Here is a 25,896-nt window from a genome sequence, read left to right on the forward strand (position 1 = left end):
ACTAGTCAGCATTGAGGGAAAGATGAATGAAGCAATGTACAGAGCAATCCTTGATGAAAACCTGCTCCAGAGCACTCTGGGCCTCAGATTGGGGTGAAGGGTTCATCTTCCAACAGGACAATAGCTGACTTAACAGCCAACACAGCCAAGATAACAAAGGAGTGGCTATGGGACAACTCTGTGAATGTCCTTGAGTGGCCCAGCCAGAGCTCAGACTTGAACCTGATTGAACATCTCTGGAGATACATGAAAATGGCTGTGCATCAACGCTCCCCATCCAACCTGATGGAGCTTGAGAGGTCCTGCAAAGAAGAATGGGAGAAACTGCCCAAAATAGGCGCGCCAAGCTTTGTAGCATCATACTCAATGATCATCATGCTTCAACAAAGTGTTGCGAAAAGGCTGTGAATACCTATGTACATGTTTTTTATTTTTAATAAATTTGCAAAGTTTTCAAACAACCTTCTTTCACGTTGTCATTATGGGGTATTGTTTGTAGAATTTTGAAGAAAATAACAAATTTTAATCCATTTTGGAATAAGGCTGTAACATAACAAGGTGCTCTGAATACTTTCCGGATGCACTGTACATTCATAGTGCTACATAATTTTAAGTTCATCTGTGACCCAGAATAACCTGTCCATGAATGGCACATAGGCAACAGGTAGGGAATATAAATTAAGAATCTTGTTCTTCCACTTTATGATAATTACAGTAGAAACATAATCTGTCAATATAACAGACCAGTGTTAATGCTCTTCTTTATTTTAGTATCCCTTCCCCAGCTCCAGGCCCTTAAAAAACTGTCATTTTCTTTAAGCCTCAAGTCTAATATTTCTTCTCTGATACAGTTTGTTACATAGCATAGATAAACTTTTAATCTTGCATCTTACATCCAATATTTGACGATTACTAACCAACCAATGAGATACAGGCTTTCATTGGATAACTTGTAAAATATAGGTAAAGTCTTATTTGCTGAATGGTAGATGATTATTTGAGGATTCATTTCTTATTGGTCAAATGCAGATATTTTATATTTATGCAAATATTTCTGAGGGCACAGCATTCTGAGTAGCACTCAGATATTCAATACGTGTAGTAAAAGAAAAAACTCCCTTCCTAGACAATTCTCACCAAAATTGGTGTCCCTTCTGGAAGATTTCATACTTATAGCTGTAAAATTTTCAGTTTACTGTCACTTTCTGTTCATATGACACAGTTCACCAGGCCAAAAACAGAAGAAGATTCTCTCTAGCGGGCACACGGACAGCAACAAAAATGTAACAGTGGTTCTGAACCTTCTCCAGTCTATCCAAAGCAATAGGAATAAATGTTGGTTTTAAAGAATAATTTTAGGCAAAACCTAACTAGTCTAAAAATGCTCCCTCCCCCACCTAACACCTACTCTGACTGACCTGCGTTAAAAAAAAGATCTGTATACTTACCTATTTTTAGGCAGCTCTGCTCTGGTTATGTGATTTGACTCTCCTATGTCAGCCAGCGCCGGCTGCAGAGAAGAGGAGGGAGCACCAACCACTGCTCCTAGATATTACCAGCCGTTGATTGCTCTCTTCACCCCCTGTGAAGCCACCGCTGTCTGACACAGAGGAGATCACGTGACTGGACTGGAGCACCTTGAAAGTAGATAAGCATACAGATCTTTCTTATGCAGGTTAGTCAGAATAGGTGTTAGGAAGGGGAGGGAGCATTTTAGGAGTATTGTCAGGACTAGGATCTGAATTGACAACTCCTGCTGCATCTGATAGTGGCTCTTCTTGCTGAGCCATCTGAGACTCTGGGCATTTCCCTGTCAGAGCCATATCTCTTGTTTCTGGTGAACATTGAAATCTTTGCTCCTCGCATGAACTTCCTGATTTAGGCCATGTCTCTGCACTTCCTGTTCGCCAGATTATTTTGCTCTCTCCAGCCGATACCTTGCTCCTTTGTGTACCTGCAGCAGTCCTTATCTCCACTACCACTCATTACCGGCCTTTAGCTTGTTCCTCGACTATGCTTCTGCTTGACCCCAACCAGCACCTACTTGTTACTGAACTTTGGCTTGTTTACTGACTATGCTTCTGCTTAATCCCTATCTGCTATATTTTCTACTTGACCCCAGCTTGCTTAATTGCTGGTAGAGCTATTCAGAGGTTAGCAATCTGGTACTAACATGCAGCAAGACCCATCTCCACCATCAGGAACTCTGGTGAAGACCCCCACACCTGTGTCATCTGCCAGGTGGATCTGCTTGTTTACTTATCCTGTTAAACATTGGGGGCCTCTCTACTTCTATAGTTACTGATCTTCTAGCCTTATCCCTGCCTGTGACAAGTAATTTGATTTTGCCTGGAATTCTACTTTCAGTACACTGAACGTCAGATGTTTCTGAGACACTGGCCTGGAATAATTATGCAAATCAGGAACTCAGACTTCTTTTTTACATCAATTGCTCTATGCTGTATTTCTGTTATTGGTCAGTGATTTACAAAGGATTGAAACCAAAGATAAACAACTAATTAGCACTTTCAAATGGTTAGCAAGGGCAAACCACCTTTTTTTCATTTGACAGTTTTCCCTTAACAACCTTTGTGAACTTCAGAGTTATAAAGTTACGAGCTGAAAATGTAACAAAACCTTTGGTAATGCAAGCAGATGCGTGTTTTTCAGACAAAAAACATAAAGTTAAAAGCCCATGAAGCTCAAAAAGGTGCATGATCTTCTTTGCTGTGTTTGTTGTGTCTAGTACAACAAATTCATTTTAATAGGGGGCCTTATGTGTGTAGAATTACAACATTGCAAATAAGTACATATGCGCAATGTCTACGTTGCAGGACATAGCGTGAATGGGGCCTAAGTCGTTATGGGATGTTATGTCTTTCTGAAAGCATTCATGTGTACTCATCACTGTAGAAAGTTCTGCTTGGATCTAAGCATTGTCATATCATGTCTTAGTAACTTTCTTAAAGTTACCTGCTGGAACTGTAAAACTTTATTGTTTGCCTTTATCATAGAAGTGTACAATATTATTTCAATTGAACCTAAGCGTAATTAAGAATACGTGTTTTGCTGATTTCTCATTTTCATCTTTATAATCTTAGAATGTTTCTTGGAGTATTAGGTCTGATATGTATCTTTGTTAAATGACTGTGCACAAAAAATCTTGGATTGCATAGTGACAAATATCCTTTTACGTATTTATGGTTTTCTCTTTATTTTCTCATAGGTTTCCTTTCTGCCTTTTTAGTTAGCAAAACAGTAAAGCATAGTTTATTCTACAAACTCCAGGAGAGAGAGAGAGAGAGCCAAGCTCCGATCTAAGTGTAGCACAGCAGTAATTTATTGACACACAATTAAAATGTTACTCACAAGAGGTCCATAAAAGCAGGCATCGGTAAAACCAGTAAGGGGAAGGTCTCTGGGGTCACATCCGAGGTGGAAGATCCAGTCAGGCGGTAGCGCTGTGATGAGGGAGGACAGCCGATAGCCTCATGTCGGAGGCGGGGGACGTGCAGATCCTCTGTGGTGGTGAAGCAGCGTGGGACCGCCGGTCGGATGGCTGTGACGTCACTTCCGGAGACAGCAGGGAAATCGAACGGCGACGCGTTGCGGAGCTCTGCTCCTTCTTCAGGCCGTGCAGGGGCCATTTTGAATGTGGTATTTATGCCCATAGTCCGGGACAAAAAGTACAGTGGCTCAGGAGGGACAAAATTGGGAAGGGCGAACCAGCAATGGGATTTGTATACTAAACAAAGAGTGGTGGAGGCTAGAGAGGGGAGGAGGGAGAGTTTGGATGTATGGGGAGGGGGAAGGGGGGGGGGAATGTGCTGACTGAACTACATTCTACAAACTCCTAGACCAGATTTCAGGAAAAACAGTTTCAAGCACTTCAAAAGGCATAGCTATACTTGCGGTATATATACTGTATTTGACTTTACTGGGTAGATTTCAAACACGTTGTATTCCTGTGACACTAAGTCAATGTAAATGCAGGAAAAAGTTCTTCCAAAAAAAAAAAAAGGTTTTGGTTGCTGTTCCTGTTCCTATTGGTGACATTTCCCATGACTTTCTGTTGACTTTGTTGATGTTCTAACTTTTTTCTCACTCAGTCTAAATTAAATTTAAACAAATGTTAAAGGTGTAAATTGAGCAGTATTGACTTTATTGTGATACTTACTGTAATGCATTAATATATAGTATGCATTCTTCATTCCTGATGTGAAGTAATTTAATAATATTTTATAGGTGACAATGCGTTGTGTCTGTCTCCTAACTGCTCCCCCTTTTATTGTCACCGTGTCACCTGTGTTTCCAGTAGAGACTCTAAACAACTATACCAAAGCAGGCATATTAAACTGTTGTTGCCATTGCAAAAGTCAGTCCTAAGCAGTGGCATCTAGCTGTCACTGTAATAAGTCTAAGAAGACAGAAAGTTAAGGCTAAAGGAGATCAGAAGCAAAGAGATTTTTTAAAATAAAAGAAAGAAATGCAAAAACAGTATTTTCTAAAAGGAAAAAACATGGCAAATATTTGTGATACATAGTACTATATTAAACTAAGTACCATGTAGTTGGGGTAGACGTGTATTTTAACATTAATATGGTATACACAATTACCATATTTTAATTTAATGTTTTACCCCTTCATGACCAAGCCATTTTTTTGCTATTCAGCACTGCACTACTCTAATTGGCTATTGCTAAAGGCCCGTACACACGTGCAGATTGTCGGCCGAAAAGATTCGGCCGACGACCGATCGGCCGATTTTCGGCTTGTTAGTATGATGCTTCCGTCAGCCGACAGCACACTTTCGGCCGAACAGAATCTGTCGTGCAAGCATTAAAATTTTTGTATGCCGACACCAGAACGGCCGATTGTTCGCCAGTCAGTACAGAATTCGGCCGACAGACAGCAGATTTGCAAGATTGGGCACTGACTCAGTGTGCTATGAAAGGAACAGGGGGTTCATACCTTGGGGCCTCGGGCTCATAGTTAGAGAGATGTACTGTCCGTCACCATTGCTGGAGTCTGAATCACCAGTGGCATGCAGGGATTGGATTTCCCGCTATTAGGGGAGATTGCTGAGACTTGCAGTTCTGCCTGAAGAATCCTCCTATAGATTCTACCAAATATGGACTCTCATCCAATGCAGGTATGCTGGGGCAGCCACAAGTCTGAAGTTAGGGACTAGTAATATAAGGAAAAGACTGCCCTTTATATTGGTCTGTAACCTGTTTATGTTATCATGCCAAGTTATTCTTCAGTAAACTATTGAAGCTTTGCCTTTGCCTGCTCTGTAAGTACTAAAGGGGTGTAATGCAAGTAACCACCACATATACGGTAGTCTACAGTTCAGGTCACTAAACTCATTGGGGTATGACGATAACAGTACAAGAGTTAATAAAGTGTGAAGTACAAGCATGTGGTTACCAAGTGTAATGACGATTTCTCTAGTATCCTGTCGTAAGCGTGTACATGTGACAAGTGGGATAGCTTCTTGCAGGGAGGGAGATGCTGTCGGCACTCTTTCTGCAGCGATCTGTCTCCCGTAGCAATTGGAGCAGATCAGCACTGCTGGGGTTCTCAGCCTGTACACATGTACGGAAGAGGAAGTTAAGTCAAGTGCACACATGAAGTCAGTGCTAGGTGCATGACGTGGCTTCATACCATTACTGGGAGTCAGGTAGTTAGGATAGGCTGAACAGGTAGAGAGGGCAAGGGCTCTGCATGTCCCTCCTAAAGGCACAAGTAACTGTAGAATTGTACATTATATCAAGAGTTTATTAGAGGTCAGTCGGTTCCAGACCAGTAAAAGGTACCCCATGTGTAAGGCAGTGGCTCTGTACAAAGTGCCTAGGGTAGCCCAGAAGAATCCACTCCAGGGTAAGCTTTTCATGTGACCCTTGTTTTGCGCCCAATGAGGAGAAGAACATGGAGGACGTGATGACCACCCCATCACCCTACCCCTTACATTTACACTGTTAGTTTATTATGGTACAAACACAGAAAAAAAAAGCGTACTTAGTGCAAAAAGAAGTAATGCAGCAACCTTTATTCTGGACACAAAGGAATTACAAAAATAATTGATCTTAAAGGTGCGCAAAACCAATATCTCTGTAGTGATCAATACAGAAATACAGTATGTGTGTGAAAAAATAAAGATAACTCTTATTAAACCATAATGAACAATGTACATCAAATACATGGTGAAATAGCAGTCCCATAACATATAATTCACTCATGTTTACCAAAGAAGTATACTTCAAAGAGAATTATATACAATTCCAAATGTGAAATCTTGAAAATGATGAAAGCCCAAGTGTTAGAATCCCAATCCACCTCACAGACTAGTGTGCCGGTGTTCCGTGAAAAAACCATACCCGTGAGAAAACCATACCCTCGTCACTTCCGGTTCCGCTACAGAGGGTATGGATTTCTCACGGTAGTTAAACTTGCGGCGGGTACATTAAAACACTTCGGGTGCAACATAAATCATGTCCTCTCCTATCGCTGTAACATCCCTCATCTCCGGTAATAAATATAAAAGCGGATCACGGAGCCGCAATCGCCGTCACATGTACGTCTCATACACTCGCCGCCGCTTTTATATTTATTACCGGAGATGAGGGAAGTTACAGCGATAGGAAAGGACATGATTTATGTTGCACCCAAAGTGTTTTAATGTACCCGCCGCAAGTATAACATTAGAGACAGTGCCGTGATAATTTCATGCCCACCGAGCATGCGCACTTCTCAAATTCTTTCTTCTTCAATCACGTATCCGGGGCTCTGAGCATGCGCACTACTGCGCTGCTCAGCTGTTTCAGACCGGAAGTGACGAGGGTATGGTTTCTTCACGGGGTATGGTTTTTTAACGTTACACCGGTACTAAACCATAATGCTCTCCGAATAATAGGAGATCAACAATGCAGAACTTATCAATTGGGTCCATCACTTAGCATATCACTGACTCCATCGCCTCCATGGTCCTTCACTGGTTATCCAAAGCCAGCACCAGTAATAATGGGTAGGAGAAAGAGCAAGGGACCAAAGAGTAATCTGCTAAAACCACATGATTTAATAAAATTAGATATCCTCATAAGTTACAGAGTGACTGTAAGACCAGTGGTATATGATATTGTACACCCACTGTTGGTCCCTGGTGTGGTGTATTTTACCTGTTGTTACTCTGTACTTGAGGTGCTGGCTTTGGATAACCAGTGAAGGACTGTGGAGGCGGTGGAGTCCGTCGTATCCTGAGTGGTGGCTCCCAATTGGATGATTTCTGCATTGTTAATCTCTTATCATTTTCATTTTCATTTTCATTACTGTTTGGTAAGGACATACTAGTCTGGGAGGTGGTTTGGGATTCCTACATGTGGACTTTCATCAGATATTGGTTTTGCACACCTTTTAGATCAATTATTTATGTAATTCCTTTGTGTCAGGGATATAGGTTACTGCATTACTTATTTCTGCACTAAGCACACAATTGTTTCTGGGTTTATAACATAAAAAACAAAGTGTATGGCCCACTTAAGGCTTTTATTCTGATAGGCTGTCAGTATATGGTAGCCTCAGCAGAGGATTCATTCATCAACACTGGGAGTGAGGTAGTGGTGATACGCTGAACAGCTAGTGAGGGCAAGGGCTGTGCATGTCCCTCCTAAAGGAACAAGTAACTGTAGTAATGTACATTATATCAAAAGAGTTTATTAGAGGTCAGTTGGTTGTTCCAGACCAGTAAAGGTACCCCATGTGTAAGGCAGTGCCCAGAAGAACCCACTCCGGGGTAAGCCTTTCATGTGACCCTTGCTTGGCGCCCAATGAGGAGTCTGTCAGAATATGGTAGCCTCAGCAGAAGATTCATTCATCCACACTTGGAATTAAAGAATCTGTTAGCTTGACAGCAAACTAGCAGCTAGACAGCAGTGTGTGTTTTCCTTACCTAGGTACCTACTCTTAAAGGGGCTACCCACTCTTAAAGTAGGTACCTACTTTTAAAGGGGCTGTAGGGAGCAAAAATATGGAATAATTGATTTGGAAAGGGGTGATCTCTAGCAGTCTGATGTGATATGCCTTCAGTGTGTTCACTGAACATTATGTTAGGCCCTTTGGTAAATGTAATGGGCCACCGTTGAGGCTTCTTATATCAGGAAAGTTGACCACCAATGCTTAAGGCCTGGTTCATATCTATGCTGTTTCCTGCGGCTGTGTTTGCTCAGGCACAGCAGCCCATTCATTTGGCAGCCTTAGGGAAACAACATAGTACAGTGTGGTTCCCAGTAGATAGCTAAGCTATCTAGTTAGCAAATAGAATAATTCAGGATCTTTTGGAAAAGGTTGCGATTACATTGAGCTGAACTGCTTGGTAAGGTAGAAGTAGAGCAATGACGGCAAGCAGCAGAGGTGAACGGGTACAGTGAAGGAGCGCAGAGACACAATAGCTTAGTGGGGCCAGTATAAGGGACCAGAGCCAGGAGCTAAGTGGGGATTGTAAAGGAGGACAGAGGCACAGAAGCTGAGGGTTTGGGGCTTCGTGAGAACGGATAGGCTACTTATCTTTCATTTTGCGCATACATGACTTTCCCTGTACACCTCCCATGATAGCATTGTATATATCGGGTTTATTTTATAGAGTATAACATTGAATACATTTTGGTTTATAAAAGAATTACGGGGGGCCGTGTAAGATTTAATATTAAGGTTTTTTTTTTTTTTGTACAATTGTTTAGATTTCTAAAATATTTAGAAACTTGGTCAATACAGCAACAGTATAGCACATTTGACGGTTTTCTTTTTTTGTTAGAACTTTATTAAAACGTCATAAGTTTGCACAGCAGCGTGGCAATGCGGTCGTTCTTTTTATAAACCTACTGCACTAAAACAAACTTCTGCATGCTGACTGTAAAATAATGGTTATTTGGAAATATTTGTGTACTGTAAAAAAAAAAAAACTGGCAGTAAGGTATTCGCAGAAATATAAGCACTTCAGCACAACATCAACCCTGAGGTTTCTAGACTGGGTGGTGGTTGGGTAGAAAGGAAATACAAAGTGGCACAAGCTAATAGCACTAAGCTAAAAGGTAGTCCATGAGATAGCCAATTAGGCTATCATAAAAGTCTTTGAATGAAGCAAGAAACAGTCCATACACTCAGGGCCAGCCTATTGGGGAGCGGAAGCAATCTCCAAACATGAAAAGGAAAAGAGAGAAAAGCAGGCGCCTCTGAGTAAAGACTGTAGCATTTAATTGGCAAATTACATTAAAAACTTACATCAGGGTAAGTGTTGGTGAGGTGGGTCCTTCCGGTGTCCATGTTATGGCTTGCAGCTTGTGGTCACCGCTGGGGGTCTGTGTTTCCTCTCAGATCTTCCTGTTCCTGTCCGGAAGGAAGTGGATTTCTGTCACTGGCATGGAACTGAGGCTGATACCGCAGGGTGGAACGCAGGGTGAGCCACACTAGCCGTCCACAGGATCTTCCGGCGTGATGACGACACGTTTACGAGCATGCGCACTGCGGTGGAATACCAGCGCACGCTCCTTTTTCAAGTCAGGTGATAGGGAGAGAAATTGGACCAATATATATGCTCAGGACTAGTGTCCTCTAGTGGAGAGAACAGTGAAGTGTCTATCGCGGTTGAGTAGCACTATTCCATGTATTGGCCATATGTGCACTCTGAGTCCCTCTAGAGGTCAGAAAAATCCGGAACATTCAGACTATAGAAATTAAATCAAACAGGATGCAATGCAGTGAGCAGTATAACGGAAATAGGAAAACGAAGAAAGGGACTGAAAAGGGATGGGGTGAAAAATAACATTCCAATATGGAATGGTAGCAAAAATAGAGAAAAAGAAAGAGAAAAAAGGATAAATGCGGGATGTGGAAAAGTAAATGAAAAATGAGAATAGAAAATTGAATGAAAGATGGAATAAAAAATCAAAAATGAAATGATGAATTCTAATAAGCTCAGAGGAAATTAAGATAAATAAAATAAAAATACATTTAGGAAACCAATGAAATGAGGATAACTATGGATGTAAAAGTAAATCAAATAAATATAAATAAATATGAAATAAGACCAAAAATAAAAATGACGGATAAATGGAAATAAAAATGAAGATAATAAGAAGAAAAATAAAATTAAACTAAGGCGGAGATGAGGTGGAAAATGGATAAAAATAAAAAGGTGAGATTTAAAAATTTGAAAAAGTAAAAATAAAAATATAATACAAATGAGGATGAAAATAAAAGATGGAAATGTGTGAGGATACGGATGAATGATAATATAATGGGGGGGATTTTGACTTGATTATAACGGGGTAAATGCAACTGCAGAGGAATTAGGCCTAGTGAGAGGGAAAGAAGAGGAAGCAAAATAGGCCAAAAACGGATGGCTAGAACTATATGAGGTGACATGGGTTTGAACATAAATTGGCTAATTAGAGAATAGTGGATACATCTAGTTCTTCATTCAATCCATTGGGGGAAAGTGTATTGAGAGAATAAATCCAGAAGGTTTATGAAATCTTTCGGCTTCCGAAAGGTCTTTGGATATTTGCTCTATAATCCATACCTCAAGGCCTGTGGTGGATTTGTCATGATGCATGAGAAAGTGACGGGGAACGCTATGTTTGTCTTTTCCTTCCTCTATTTTCCTCCTATGTTCCCCTGGTGGTTGGTTGGGTGACTCCCTCTGGAGGGTCAACAAAAGCCACTGCCATTGGCAACTGAAGTTCTGATTTACCACAGCAACAATGCCAGAATGATATAGTAGATGTCCGGTCAAAACCTAACTAAGCTCAAACCTGCTCTCATCCCCCTTCTAACACCTACACTAACTATCCTGTAGAAGGAAGATGCTTATACTTACCTAACCTAAGGTCGCTCCAGTCTGGTCACGTTATCTGCTCCCAGAGTCAGCTTAAGTGTAGAGGAGGGACAGCGGACAAAGGATGCCCTATAGTAAGCCTATGGGTAATATCACCACCCAGGCTCTGCAGCCGTTGTCGCTAGTCTCTCCTCTACAGTCCCTGGGGAGACCATGTGACTGGACCAGAGTGTCATCAGATTAGGTAGGTACAAGCGGTCCCTGGGTTACAAACAAGATAGGGTCTGTAGGTTTATTCTTAAGTTGAATTTGTTTGTAAGTCAGAACAGGTACATTTTTTAAGTGTAGCTCCAGCCAAAAAAGATAATTTTTAAGTTTTTGGATAGCATAGTTAATGATTAGCACCCCTGTAATGTTTGTTTTGCTGTCTGTGCCCCTGTTCAGAAGATTTCACATCACTTTCTGTCCCTATGGCAATTCGATTTTGAAAAATTTGGTTTGTTGTGGAAACAAGGATTGATGATAAAGCTTCATTGGAGACACCTTTTTCCCTTGATAACTCTTACTGGAGTGAATTTCCCTTCCTAGGGGTAGATGTCCTCTCATTTCTTGTTGCCTTCCTCCGTTTGTAAGTATGAGTCGTTTGTATTCCATGGACCGCCTATATACACATCTTTCCTTTATGGGCTCTTTCACACGGGCGATCCTATCAGATCCGCCTGTCAGTTTTTTAGGCGGATCTGATTGGATCCTCCATGCAGCTCTATGGGGCAGCGGGTGTCAGCGGAGACACCTTCGCTGACACCCGCTGCCATCCGTATCCGATCCTGTCCGTGAAATCTGGACGGATGGAAACCCTATTTTTCCATCCGTTCAGTAATCGGATCGGATCGGGTGAGAGCGGACAGGCGGTCCGCTCTCATCCGATCCCCCATAGAGGGCAGCGGGGGCTAAGACACCTCCCTCTCCGCTCTGCAAGTGGAGGCGGAGCTATCACCGAGCCGGCTCAGCGGGGATCGCGGATCGATCCCCGCTGAGCAACACGGATCCGCCTACGGAGGCGGACCGTGTGAAAGAGCCCTATAGGGTGGTTAGTATAGGGCATAGAATGGGGATGGGAGCAGGTTTAAGCCTAAATAGGTTTTGGCCGGACGTCCACTTTAAGAGTCTTTTTTAAGGATCAATGTTAGACACTTTGAAGCAAATTGGACTCTGCGCATAAACCAAAGACCATTGCTAAGTAACTTTCATGTTTAATCCTCCATATTTTCCTGTTGCTATTGTCTACTTTGTAACATCTTTTTTGTAAATATTTTTCTTTTTTTTTTTTCTTTAACCACTTGCCGTCTGCTCACGTTGAGCCTACTGCGGCAAAGTGGTTAGTTATCGTCTGGCAACGTAGACCTACGTCGCCAGACACTCCCCTCTCTTGGCGGCGCGCGCGCGCCGCCGGAGGCTTGCTCCCGCTGTATTCATTCACAGCAGGAGTCGGGCCAGGGGAGGAGCAGCGGCGATCGTCGGGGAATCGAGTGTGGAGATCCGCCTGCTTGTGTAAACACAAGCGGGCGGATCTCCTAAGTGACAGGCAGGGTCAGATTGCAGGGTTCAGCATAGTTGAACCCTCGATCTGTCACACAGTCACCTTCCCCCACACACGTTAGTAAGCACCAGGCATACATTAACCCCTCCCTCTCCAATAAAATTAACCCCTTCCCTGCCAGTGTAATTTTACAGTAACAGTGCATATATATAGCACTGATTACTGCAGTAATGTCACTGGTACCCCCAAAAGTGTCAAAAATGTCAGTCAAGGGTCCGATCTGTCCGCCGCAATGTTGCAGTCCCGCAAAAAAAATCGCAGATCGCCGCCATTACGCGTTATGTCAAAAATGACAGAAATCTTTCCCTTTGTTAGTAAACACAATAACTTTTGCGCAAACCAACCAAAATACGCTTATTGTGATTTTTTTTTACCAAACATAGGTAGCAGAAAACAAATTGGCCAAAATTTTTTAAAAAATTTGATTTTTACATTTTTTTGGGGGGGAATTTCATATAAAAAAATGTTAAAAATATTGTTATTTTTTCAAAATAAATGCTCTTTTTTTGTTTATAGCGCAAAAAGTAAAAATCTCACAGGTGATCAAATACCACCAAAAGAAAGCTCTGTTTGTGGGAAAAAAAGGACATAAATTTTGTTTGGGTACGGCGTCGCATGACCGCGCAATTGTCAGTTAAAGTTGCACAGTGCCGAATCGCAAAAAGTGGCCCAGACGTAAGATAGCAAAATCCTCCGGTGGTAAAGTGGTTAAAAACCTGATACTTTCACCCCCTTCCAGTCCAGGCCATTTTTCAGATTTCAGCACTGTTGAATGACAGTTATTGCATGCAACACTACCCAAATTACATTTTTATTGTTTTTTTTTAGACAGATAAAGCTTTCTTTTGGTGAAATGTAATCAATCACTGGGTCTTTTATTTTTTGCTATATAAACAAATAAATACTGAAACTTTTGAAAAAAAAAAAAAACCTCTTTGTCTCTCTAATTATAAAGATTTGCAAATAAATATTTTTTTTTTTCATAAATTTAGGCCAAAATGTATTCTGCTACATTTGATTGATAAAATAACCCAAATCAGAGTACATTATTTAGTCTGTGTGAAATTATAGAGTCTACAAACTATATACTGTATATTTGAAAACCAATCAATCCTAATGTAAGGACCCCCTATCTCATTTCTTGATGCCTTAGATTAGAATGTCAGGGCAGTACAATTTTTCCCCAAATTACCTCTTTTTGGAAAGTATGTATCCAATGTATTTAACAAGAGGCATGGTGAGTTTTTTGAAGTTGTAACTTTTTTGCTACACTTGGAACATTGTGAAAAACAAAATTACAACTTCAAAAAGAGGGAACTGGTGGGGCGATGATAAGGGACAAAATGACTGGTGTGCCGGTGATCAGGGACACTGTAACTACAGTGGTGGTGATTAAAGACACTGTAACTGGTGTGGCTGTGATTAGGGATGCTGTAACTGGTGCAGCGGTGATTGGGGACAATATGACTGGTGTGGCAGTAATCATGGACACCGTAACTAGTATGGAGGTGAGGACTAGGACTGGTGTGGCTTTGATAAGGTACACTGTAACTGGTGTGGAGATGATCAGGGACATTGTAACTGGTATGGAGGGGATAAGGGACACTGGGACTGGTGTGGTGGTGTTTAGGGACACTGACTAGTGATAGTATGTAAAATATTTTCTTTTTACAATTTCTCATTATTTTTTTTTAATATACTGTCACTATAGCAGTGAAGTGGTACCATTGTGACAGTGTAGTGCTCTGGGGAGATGATCAGGATTTTGTTTTGCCTGTTAAAGTGATGATAACTGTAATAAGCAATCATTAACACTGTTTAAAGGTTTCATTCATGAAACCATGTTTACTACTGTGAGGTCACTGTGTTACAGACATTTCTTAAAGGTCAGAATTGCTGCAGCAAATGCTATGAATGGTACAAGATTCTTGTAAAAAAAAAAACTTGTGGTGGCAGCTACTGTTTGTGTGTGTAAAGTGTTAACTGCAAAGTTTCTCAACCCCAGTGGCAATCACACTGTCTGCTGGCACTTAGATCACTGTTCCGAGAGCTGGAAAATCTCTGTGCAGGGTGAGGCTGAGAGCGCAATGGTCACAATTGTTGTCACACATGTAGACTGAGTATGTTTTAGAGTGTCTTTTCAAGTAATAGCATATGAATCAACAGTATTCCCACATACTGTATATCTGATTCCCTGTATGTTTCTCAGCCCCTGTAACCACCTGTGTGTTCCTCAACCCCTGTATGTTCCTCGGCCCCTTTGATCCCATGTATGTTCCTTTAGCTCCTGTGATCACCTGTGTGTTCCTCTGCCCTTGTATTCCTCTGTATGCACCTCGGCCCCTGTGATCCCCTGCATACTACTCTGCCCCCTGTATTCCTCTCGATGTTCCTCAACCCCTGTGACCCCCAGTATTTTCCTCTGTCCCTGTATTTCTCTGTATGTTCCCCGGCCCTTAGATCCCCTGTATGTTCCTCTGCCCCTTTGGTCTTCTATATGTTCCACGGCCCCTGTATTCCTCTATATGTTCCTTGGCCCCTGTGATTCCCTGTATGTTTCTTGGCCCCTATATCCCTCTGTATGTTCCTCAGCTCCTGTGAGCCCCTGTATGTTCCTTGGCCCCACGATCCCTTGTATGTTCCTTGGCCCCTATATTTCTCTATATATTCCTCAGATCCTGTGATCCCTTGTATGTTCCCCAGCACCTGTATTTCCCTGTATGTTCCTTGGCCCTAAGATCCCCTGTATGTTCCTCAGCCCCTGTAATCCTCTGTATGTTCCTCAGCCCCTGTATGTTCCTCGGCTCCTCTGATCCTCTGTATGCTCCTTGGCTCAGCTCCAGTGATCCCCTGTATGTTCCTCCGTCCCTATAATCACTTGATTGTTCCTTGGCCCCTGTGATCCCTTGTATGTTCCTCAGCCCCTGTAATTCTCTGTATGTTTCTCGGCCCCTGTGATCCCCTGTATGTTCCTTGGCCCCTGTATTTCTCTGTATGTTCCTCAGATCTTGTGATCCCCTGTATGTTTTTTGGCCCCTGTATTCCTCTGTATGTTCCTTAGCCCCTGTATTTCTCTGGATGTTCCTCAGCTCCTGTGATCTTCTGTATGTTCCTTGCCTCCTACGATCCCCTGCATGTTCCTCGGCCCCTGTATTCCTCTGGATGTTCCTCGGCCCCTATATGTTCCTCAGCCCCTTTATTTCTCTGTATGTTCTTTGGCTCCTGTGATCTACTGTATGTCCCTTGCCTCCTAGGATCCCCTATATGTTCCTGAACCCCTGTATTCCTCTGTATGTTCCTTTTTCCCTTGTATGTTCCTCTACCTATGTATTATTCTGTATGTTCCTCAGCCCCTTCATGTTTCTTTGCTTCTGTGATCCCTGTATGCTCCTTGGCTCCTGTGATCCCCTGTATGTTCCTCTACCTCTGTATTCCTCTGTATGTTCCTCAGAACCTGTATGTTCCTTGGCTCTTGTGATCCCCTGTATGTTTCTCAGCTCCTGTGAGCCCCTAAATGTTCCTCAGCCCCTGTATGTTCCTTGGCTCCTATGATTCCCTGTATGTTCCTTTGCTCCTGTGATCCCCTGAATGTTCCTCAGCTCCTGTGATCCGTTGTATGTTTCTCAGCCCTTGTATGCTCCTTAGCTCCTGTGATCCCCAGTATGTTCAAGTGATCCCCTGTTTTTTCTAATCCCCTGTATGTTCCTTGGCTCCTGTGATCCCCAGTATGTTCCTGTGATCCCCTATATGTTCTGATCCCCTGTATGTTCCTTGGCTCCTGTGATCCCCAGTATGTTCCTGTGATCCCCTATATGTTCTGATCCCCTGTATTTTCCTTGGCTCCTGTGATCCCCAGTATGTTCCTGTGATCCTCTATATGTTCTGATCCCCTGTATGTTCCTTGGCTCCTGTGATCCCCAGTATGTTCCTGTGATCCCCTGTATGTTCTGATCCCCTGTATGTTCCTTGGCTCCTGTGATCCCCAGTATGTCCCTGTGATCCCCTATATGTTCTGATCCCCTGTATGCTCCTTAGCTCCTGTGATCCCAGCATGTTCATGTGATCCCCTGTATTTTCTGATCCACTATATGTTCCTTGGCTCCTGTGATCCCCAGTATGTCCCTGTGATCCCCCTATATGTTCTGATCCCCTGTATGCTCCTTAGCTCCTGTGATCCCCAGTATGTTCCTGTGATCCCCTGTATTTTCTGATCCACTATATGTTCCTTGGCTCCTGTGATCCCCAGTATGTCCCTGTGATCCCCTGTATGTTCTGATCCCCTGTATGCTCCTTAGCTCCTGTGATCCCAGCATGTTCATGTGATCCCCTGTATTTTCTGATCCACTATATGTTCCTTGGCTCCTGTGATCCCCAGTATGTCCCTGTGATCCCCTATATGTTCTGATCCCCTGTATGTTCCTTGGCTCCTGTAATCCAATGTGTCAGTATTTGCTGTATACAGTATTTTGCAGGCAGACAGGAAGAAGAGCTGATCTGTGAGTTACACAACATGTACTGGGCTTGTGTCTGCAGCTCTGATTCACTTCTCCCTGAGACTCTGCTGACTCTGGTGTGTGAATCACTAGATTTTCCCTTCTAGCAGAAAGACACAGGCTCAGCTACCCAGACAAACTAACCTGGACAGCTAAGTGGACTTTTCAGTGTCCTTAGAAGGAAGAGCAGAGGGGAGGGAGCTGGTTAAATCACCCTTCAGTGGATCAGCCCTAATGCCCTGAGTGAGAGGAAGGAAGAGCTGGCACTTGGCCAGGCAGCACAGAGGAATGAGCCAGCTGGGCAGTCCCTCGGAGAGTGTGATCAGTGCCGGGCACATGTCAGCCCGATCACCCACTAACTACAGCGATGACCGGGCAGTGCAGCCTGCAATGTGAGAAGTCAGTGAAGCCGATGTGAGAGCTTCGATTGGTCGGATTGCCCTTTGCTGGAAGATCGGAGAGTTCCCCGTGTCAGCTGTCAGTGTGTGGACTTCCCCTGTGCCAGGGACAGCAGGATGCCAGTGCTGGATAGATGCTTCCTCGAGGTGGGCAGGAGCTGGAGGACAGGTGAGGTCCTTCTACCCACTTTCATGGGGACTCTGCCAACCTACCACTCAGGGAGTCTAAGCTGCGAGCTGCCGGAGATCATAGAGATGGTGAAGCTCCTCTGGAAGTCCAAGAACGAGCTGCAAAGTGCCATTCAAAAGGAGCTGCAGAGCAATGAGGAGGTCCTGGCATCTCTACCAGGTAATGGTCCTCTATGGAAGATAAGACTAATGCCAGGTATCTACTACATTCATTTCACTGGAAACATCAGATACTCTTATGGTGGCCATACACACTTCCATAAATGATCAATATCTTTTCTGATCAATTCTATCCCATAGGAATAATCGATCTGTAGTCTATAATATTTCATCAGTGTGACACATACAGGGAAGTGGATTTCAATTTTGTAAATAATCGAAATAATGGATCTCATCTCTGTTCTCATAATCTGATCGGATTCATGATCAAAGCATCGCAGCGCTGCCGATCAATATAGTTGCATAGTTAGTCTGGTTGAAAAAAGACACATCTAGTTCTATATGAAACACTACATAGTTTTCCACCCTGGTCAATCAATCCAGTTTGATTAAGGGACAGTTCACACCACAGAAACGCAGTCCAGATGCATTTCTGCATGTTCTTTTTGATGTCTTTTCGGTGTGTTTTTTTATGCTTTTCATTGCATTTTTCTTCTCTTTTTTTCTTTGCCTTTGAGGGACAATTCACACCATAGAGACGCAGTTCGGATGCATTTCTACATGCGCATTTTTGATGCTTTCCAGTGCATTTTTCTTGTTTTATTCACCTTGGAGGGCCAGTTCACACCATAGAAATGCAGTCCAGATGCATTTCTGCAAAAGTGCTATTTATGCGTTTCTGGTGCGTTTTGTTTATGCTTTCCAGTGCATTTTTCTTCACCTTTGTGGGCTAGTTGACACCATAGAAACGCAGTCCATATGCATTTCTGCATGCATGTGTTTTATGTTTCCGGTGCGTTTTTCTTTTTTTTTCTTCACCTTTGAGGGCTAGTTGACACCATAGAAACGCAGTCCATATGCATTTCTGCATGCATGTGTTTTATGTTTCCGGTGCGTTTTTCTTTTCTTTTTTCTTCACCTTTGAGGGCCAGTTTACACCATAGAAACGCAGTCCAGATGCACTTCTACATGCATGTTTTTTGTGTTTCCAGTGCGTTTTTCTTTTCTTTTTTCTTCACCTTTGAGGGCCAGTTTACACCATAGAAACGCAGTCCAGGTGCATTTCTGCATGCATATTTTTTATGTTTCCGGTGCGTTTTTCTTTTTTTTCTTCACCTTTGAGGGCCAGTTTACACCATAGAAACGCACCATATGCATTTCTGCATGCATGTTTTTTGTGTTTCCGGTGCGTTTTTCTTTTCTTTATTTCTTCACCTTTGAGGGCCAGTTTACACCATAGAAATGCAGTCCGGATGCATTTCTGGATAAGCGCTTTTTATGTGTTTCCGGTGTGTTTATTTTATGCTTTCCAGTACAATATTCTTTTTTTTTTCTTCACCTTTGAGGGCTAATTCACACCACAGAAACGAAGTCCGGATGCATTTCTGCATGCACGTTTTTTATGTGTTTCCGGTGCGTCTTTCTTTTCTTTTTTTCTTCACCTTTGAGGGCCAGTTCACACCATAGAAATGCAGTCTGGATGCATTTCTGCATAAGCGTTTTTTATGTGTTTCCAGTGCAATTTGTTTATGCTTTAAAGTGCATTTTTCTCCTCTTTTTTTCGTCGACTTTGAGGGACAGTTCACACCATAGAAACACAGTCCAGATGCATTTCTGCATGTTCTTTTTGATGTGTTTCCGGTGCGTTTTTTATTCTTTCCAGTGCTTTTTCTTCTCTTTTTTTTCTTTGCCTTTGAGGGACAGTTCACACCATAGAAACGCAGTTGGGATGCATTTCTGCGTGTGCGTTTTTTATGCTTTCCAGTGCATTTTTCTTCTCTTTTTTTCTTCACCTTTGAGGGACAGTTCACACCATAAAAAAACGCAGCTGGGATGCATTTCTGCGTGCGCATTTTTTATGCTTTCCAGTGCATTTTCTACTCTTTTTTTCTTCACCTTTGAGGGCCAGTTCACACCATAGAAACGCAGTCTGGAAGCGTTTCTGCATGCGCATTTTTGATGCATTTTACCCCATTCCAGTACAGTTCAGTGCAGAAAAAATGCAGCACATTCTACTTTTTTTCTGGAACTGGAAGCACTGGTGTGAACTATGCCATTGGAAACCGTATAACCTGATATGAATGCGTTTCTGATACAGAAAAAAAAATGCACTGGACTGCATGTGGTATGAACTAGCCCTAAATCCAGTCTTATGATCCGTACACATGATCTGAAAATCGGATGAAAAATACCGCTTTGATCGTATGATAATCTGATCATTGGTACACAGCTTTCGAGAGCCAATCACGACAGTTCATCTAATATTATCCAATAGGACAAGCACAAAAATATTTCTCGTACAATATCAGATACTACAATTTAAGTTTATTCTGTACAGTTGTTGTTCGAAAATACAACACAAATACACTACAACACATTACATCACTTCCAATTTTTTATTCTGTCGTACAAGAATTTTCGTAACTTTAGTAAAATCTTCATTTTTCGATATGTGACTAGCATGCAAAGAAAACTGGATTTTTTGTCGTCCAATTTGGGGATCATGGGTAGGGGCCATTAATCAAGTCCAAATCGATTGGATAGGAAGTTTTGGCTATTTTTTTGCCATTTCAATCATTATAATCAAATTGCGCATCCATCAGATAAAAAAATCGAAGCATGTATGGCCACCGTGAGGCTCAGTTCACATCTGAGCAATTTGAAACATTTCAATGCTTGATATGAGCATTCCTATTGTATCCTAGGGTTCTATCATGATGCTTGAAAACTGTCACTTGAAGCTCAAAAAAGTACATGAGCTTCTATGGGACAGAGATTTGTGTTTTTGGTCCCCTGTAGAGTTCAGTTGCAGCACCTGAAAACGTCTGTAATGTACTTTTCGGCCAGTTTAAAATCGCATGATGAGTCGCACTCTATTTTCGGTATTGGAACTGTTCAAATCCTTGAAACCTAAGTTTGAAAACATTTCCTGCACTAATTTTCTGCAATTTCATTGCAGCATGCACTGAGTTTTGTTAAATGAAGTCGCAAGCGGTAATGATATCGCAGATTCACATCGCACTGGGATGCGGCTTTAAAATCACGCTGAAGTAGTGCAATTTCAAAGCCTCGCTGGTGTGAACCAGGACTCTCTATTTTTTCTCTCCCCTACAGCTAACTTTCCAATGACTAGAGAAAAAAAAAGCACCTTAAAACATATGTACAGACACACATAAAAAAAAAAAACCACAAGTGCGAACACAGCTTTAGGAAATGTATTTTTGGATTACCCTTAATTCAGTTTAATTTTAAAATTTTCTTTATATTTACATTTTTCTGGGGTATTGTGGTAATTGGATAACCAAATACATCTTGGGGGGCATTTAATTAAAGTATATGTTTTTGTTTTGGATAGAGTAGGGCAGCCTTTCTTAACTTTTTTTTTTTTTTTACCCCAGAAGAACTCTTTTTAAGATCTCAGGGAACCCCTGCTAAAACTAATTTCTCAGGGGGGGTCAGTGGGATGAATGCCTCTTACATTGGAGGTCAATGGGTTGAATGCCCCTTTGTTGAAGGTCATTGGCAAGAATGTCTCTCTTTCATTGGTAATCAGAATGTCCTCTTTACAGACAGTTAAAAAGATCACTGGGACTCGATCACCCCAACGAGCCGCGCTGAACAGACGGTCGCTGGTGTGTGCCGTGAGACACAGTGCTGATGCGCTGATACCGTAGCTTCCTTTTTTTAACAGAACTTTATTGAAATGTTATGAGGGACATATCAATACAGTTATATTTAAAACTGCAGTGTTGCAATTAGGGATCGACCAATTATCGGCAAAGCCGGTATATCGGGGGCCGATATGCACTTTCCCCGATATATCGGAATCGGCCCCTGAGGTTACCGATATTGCCGAAATTCCAGGAAAGTGCTGTACCGGAGTGATGCCTGCAGCTAGAGGCCTCACCCCGGTACCGGCGTCCATAGCCGACGGTCGGCTGTCTTGTAATGCGGCTGAGAAGCCAATCGGCTGTCATTACAAGGAGCGGGAGGGGACGTCCCGGCCCCTCCTGCTGCCTTCCGCGGCTCGCCCGGGTCTCCCGTCCCACCGGGAGACCAGGCCAACCATCCTGCACGGCCACCGAAGAGAAGACCCGATCAAAGCCGCATTCAACTCTGATCGGGTCTCCATGTAAAAACCCGGAAGTGATGTCATGACATCACTTCCGGGTACTCTGCGCCAAATTAAAAAAATTACAGCATTTAAAACAGCCAAACTTGGCGTTTTGAATGCTTTTAAGTGCATAGGAGGGGTTTGGGGTCTTTTAGACCCCCAGATCCCTCCACAACAGTGCCTGTCAAAAAAAACAAACATTTTTTTAATGTACGAAATAACGACCAATATCGGCCGATACCGATATGCGATGACCAAAATATCAGTATCGGTATCGGCAATAAAAAAAACCATATCGGTCGATCACTAGTTGCAATGCAATGGTTTGAGTTGCAACCTACTGTGCTGAAAAAAAGTACTGCATGCAATACTTTTTTCAGTGCACCCAACGTGGTTTGAATTTACATCAAAAGTAACAAGGAATTTTGCGTTCTTTATGCACTGGGGCTGCACTGAAAATAGCTGCCAGTGTAACCCCAATGCATCTAGAGGTAATGAGCCCTAAGTGTAATTCTGGTGGTTCTGCCAAGTGGCTTTGACCTCCAAACTGTACAGCCACCACCTCACATCACCTGGAAAGTCAGTTACCTACAGCTTAAGGAAACTCTGGGGGAACCCTACTTGAGAATTGCTGGAATAAGGGAAAAACCCTGACAGTTTCTTTTTGTACATCTGTGTCCCATTCTGGAGATTTTCTTGACTTTCTGTGCAGTAGCAGTGTAGAAGCAAATCTCTCCAAAGTAAGTTAAATCCCCTCTTCCACGCTGAGACAGTTGTCACCAGAACAAGTGTCCCATAGGAAGATTACTCCTCTATGCCTGACTTATTGACATTTCAAAATTGGGAAGAAGGTGAATCTTCTTAATAGGAACAGAGATAGCCCTGAGGCAAAAACATGAAAGGGTAAAGAATCCAACATGCCACTTCTGGACCGGAAGGTTTTACCCCCTTAATGACCAGGCCATTTTTTGCGATACGGCACTGCGTTACTTTACCTGACAATTTTGCTGTTTTTTTTTACCCCACAAATAGAGCTTTCTTTTGGTGGTATTTGATCTCCTCTGCGGTTTTTATTTTTTGCACTAGAAACAAAAAAAAACAATTAAAAAAAAAAACAATATATTTTGCTTTCTGCTATAAAACATATCTAATAAAAAAAATTGTAAAAAATCAAATGTCTTCATCAATTTAGGCCAATCTGTATTCTGCTACATATTTTTTTGTTAAAAAAAAAAAATCCCAATAAGCGTATATTGATTGGTTTGCACAAAAGTTATTGCGTCTACAAACAAAGGGATATTTTATGGCATTTTTAATTTTTTATTTTTTTTTTCTAGTAATGGCAGCGATCAGCAAATTTTTAGCAGAACATTAGGAATTTACATTTGTTTTCCTCAAGTTCTTCCAAGGGCAGATTTGCCCCCATATCTGTAAACCTTTTCCCCCATATTGTTCACCCCCTGAAATCCAGTTGAGTATGTAAAGGATGTAATGGACCTACTGGAAACTAGCATATTGTGGCACTCTGTTAGTATCATCATTATGATTTCAAAATCGCTCGCTGACTTGAAAATGTAACTCCTAAATGACAATCAGTACATACTATGTATGTGTGCCTAGCCTTTGTGTATGTCAGTCAATGGATGTAAACATACACAAGTTCATGTGTAAGTGAAAAACTTTGCTGTATAGGAATCAATGGAGAAAATCATTGGACAATCAATTAAATGTTGAAAATGCTAATAAATGATCAGTAAACAGTACACAGGAATCACAAATTATCTAAAGACCATAGTAGGGTTTAAAGGGTGGTTGAATGTGCAGATATTACCCAACCATCCTACGTTGGTTATGCTGGCTTTGAATCCCCAGATCCCCATGGTCACATCCTACTGGCTTTGAGTCCCCAGATCCCAATGGTTACGTCATGCTGGCTTTGAGTCCCCAGATCCCAATGGTCACATCCTACTGGCTTTGAGCCCCCAGATCCCAATGGTCACGTCATGCTGGCTTTGAGTCCCCAGATCCCAAGGGTCACATCAAACTGGCTTTTGAGTCCCCAGATCCCAATGGTCACAACATACTGGCTTTGGATCCCAAGTTGCCAATGGTCACATCATACTGGCTTTGAGTCCCCACACCCAAATGGACACATCATACTGACTTTGAGTCCCAAGATCCCAATGGTCACATCATACTGGCTTTGAGTCCCAAGATCCCAATGGTCACGCCATGCTGGCTTTGAGTCCCAAAATCCCATTAGTCACATCAGGCTGTCATTGAGTCCCCAGATCCCCATGGTCACACCATTCATCTATTCATACCTATCCTATGGAGAAGGGATGTAGAACTACTACAGACACATGCAGAGCCTGCTTATCAGGGAAAAAACAGTAGCTATCCAACAAGGTTTTCCAACATGTGAGATCATTACTCCTCCACCTCCATGCATGCCTCAGCTAATAATGTCTGTTAGTAGCTTGTAGGTGTTAGATCTTCATTCTAGCTGTTTGTCAAGCATGTCATGTAATGTCTTTACATAGACATAAAAGGGCAATTAACGTGTGCACACTGAACTGATCATACCTGTTTATATAAGTGGAATGGGGTGGGGAAAGCGAGCTTATGTAAGGGGGTAGCAATAGAGGAAAGGTTTTCTAATCTGTTGTTCCTTAAGCTGGGCATACACTTCTAGATTTCTTTTGATCATCGTACAGATGGACAACTCAGATGGGCAAATCTTCTAATTAGGCTGTTGTATTCTGACAGCCAGCTCTGCCAACTAATAGAATACCTGAACATTACCTGCATCTCATTGGATACAGGCGCTGTTCATTTGAGAATTTTCCACCCTGGCTTCTTAAACAAAGTTGGGCAAAAAAATGACTTTTGTCGATCTAAGTTTTGCGAACATGGCCACCCACTGACAAAATTTCAGCACAAATCAGTGGAATTCAATGTGCGTCTGGTAACTTTAGTATAAAGGCCCCCATGGACATGAGATGGGCAATTCTAAGTACTCAAACTTCTAAATGTTTTATTATAGGTTTGATGTACTGTGGTGCCTATTTATCAATGTTATTACCCAAATGTCACACAACTTTCAAAATTGAAAATTTTGATAAATAGATCCCTATGGTTTTTTTTGTTCCTCCCAGGAATCTTTTGTTTATGGCAGTACTTGCCAGAGAGAAAAAACTTGTTACATTCAGGCTTGATTATACTGTATAGTTCCATGGTAAAGTTGCTATGTTTAGAAAACAACATTTAAAGTATAACTTTATAATAGTTTTGTACATAGACAGTACAATCGTATTCTCCCGCGCTCAAGGGTAGTGTAAAGGTGTTGGATGTATCACAGAATCTTGGTGGTTCAAGAATGAAGCACAGGTATTGCTGCCCTCTGAGGGTTGGGAGCACTGTATAACAAAGAAAAGAGGGTGCACCAACCTTGCGCGTTTCCCAAGTGGTATCTTTGATAATGTATAAAAGGAAGCATACTCACAAACACATATATGATAAAAGCATATCAAGGTCTATAGTAGACACAAAGCGACCAGGTCACCGAGACTGTTCCCAGCAAGTCGGAGGACCTTCCAGATGGCTGGTGCATTTCAATGGGAAATTCCCTCTTCCTCAAAGCCAATGTCATCCATTGAGACTGCAGTGCGCATGCGTCGGTGACGTCACTGTCTGTTACACATGTAAATATATCTCCTAAATGGTGCAAGTTTAGGAGATATTTACTGTACCTCCAGGTAAGCCTTATTATAGGCGTACCTGTACGTCCAAGATAAAAAGTGAAGTTTACTACCCCTTTAACCAATTGCCGACCGCCGCAAGTAAATTTACTGCGGCGGTCAGCCCCTGCCAGGCAGAGTGACGTTAATTAACGTCACTAGCCTGGGAGGGTCTGGGGAGCGAGCGCGCGCCCGCGGAGGCGCGCTCCCGCTCCCGCACGGTCACGGACCCCCCCGCGCGTGTGACTGGCGGACCCGATGTCCGCCGGTCACTCGGCGATCGTCGGGGGAGAGGGAGAAAGTCAGGCGGCTTGTGTAAACAAGCCACCTGTCATTCTCCTCGGTATAAAAACACTGATCAGACGGATCTAC

The 25,896-nt window shown here is 42.4% G+C and overlaps 1 protein-coding gene across 2 annotated transcripts in view; it reads left to right on the plus strand.

Annotated features, from left to right (window-relative positions):
- Positions 1-25,896, plus strand: part of PDE7B (phosphodiesterase 7B) — a 466,602-nt gene that overhangs the window by 278,853 nt on the left and 161,853 nt on the right. The window contains exon 1 of one of the 2 annotated variants that reach the window (XM_082249719.1): positions 16,981-17,671. The exons of the other annotated variant lie outside the window; for it this stretch is intronic. Coding sequence (XP_082105845.1) covers positions 17,440-17,671 — 232 coding nt within the window. The 5' untranslated portion in view covers positions 16,981-17,439. Of the gene's footprint in view, positions 1-16,980; positions 17,672-25,896 lie in introns of those variants that run through there. 2 annotated transcript variants of the gene reach the window in all.

This window comes from Pelophylax lessonae (genome assembly GCF_965119305.1).
Source record: "Pelophylax lessonae genome assembly, chromosome: 3".
NCBI classification, from domain to species: domain Eukaryota; kingdom Metazoa; phylum Chordata; class Amphibia; order Anura; family Ranidae; genus Pelophylax; species Pelophylax lessonae.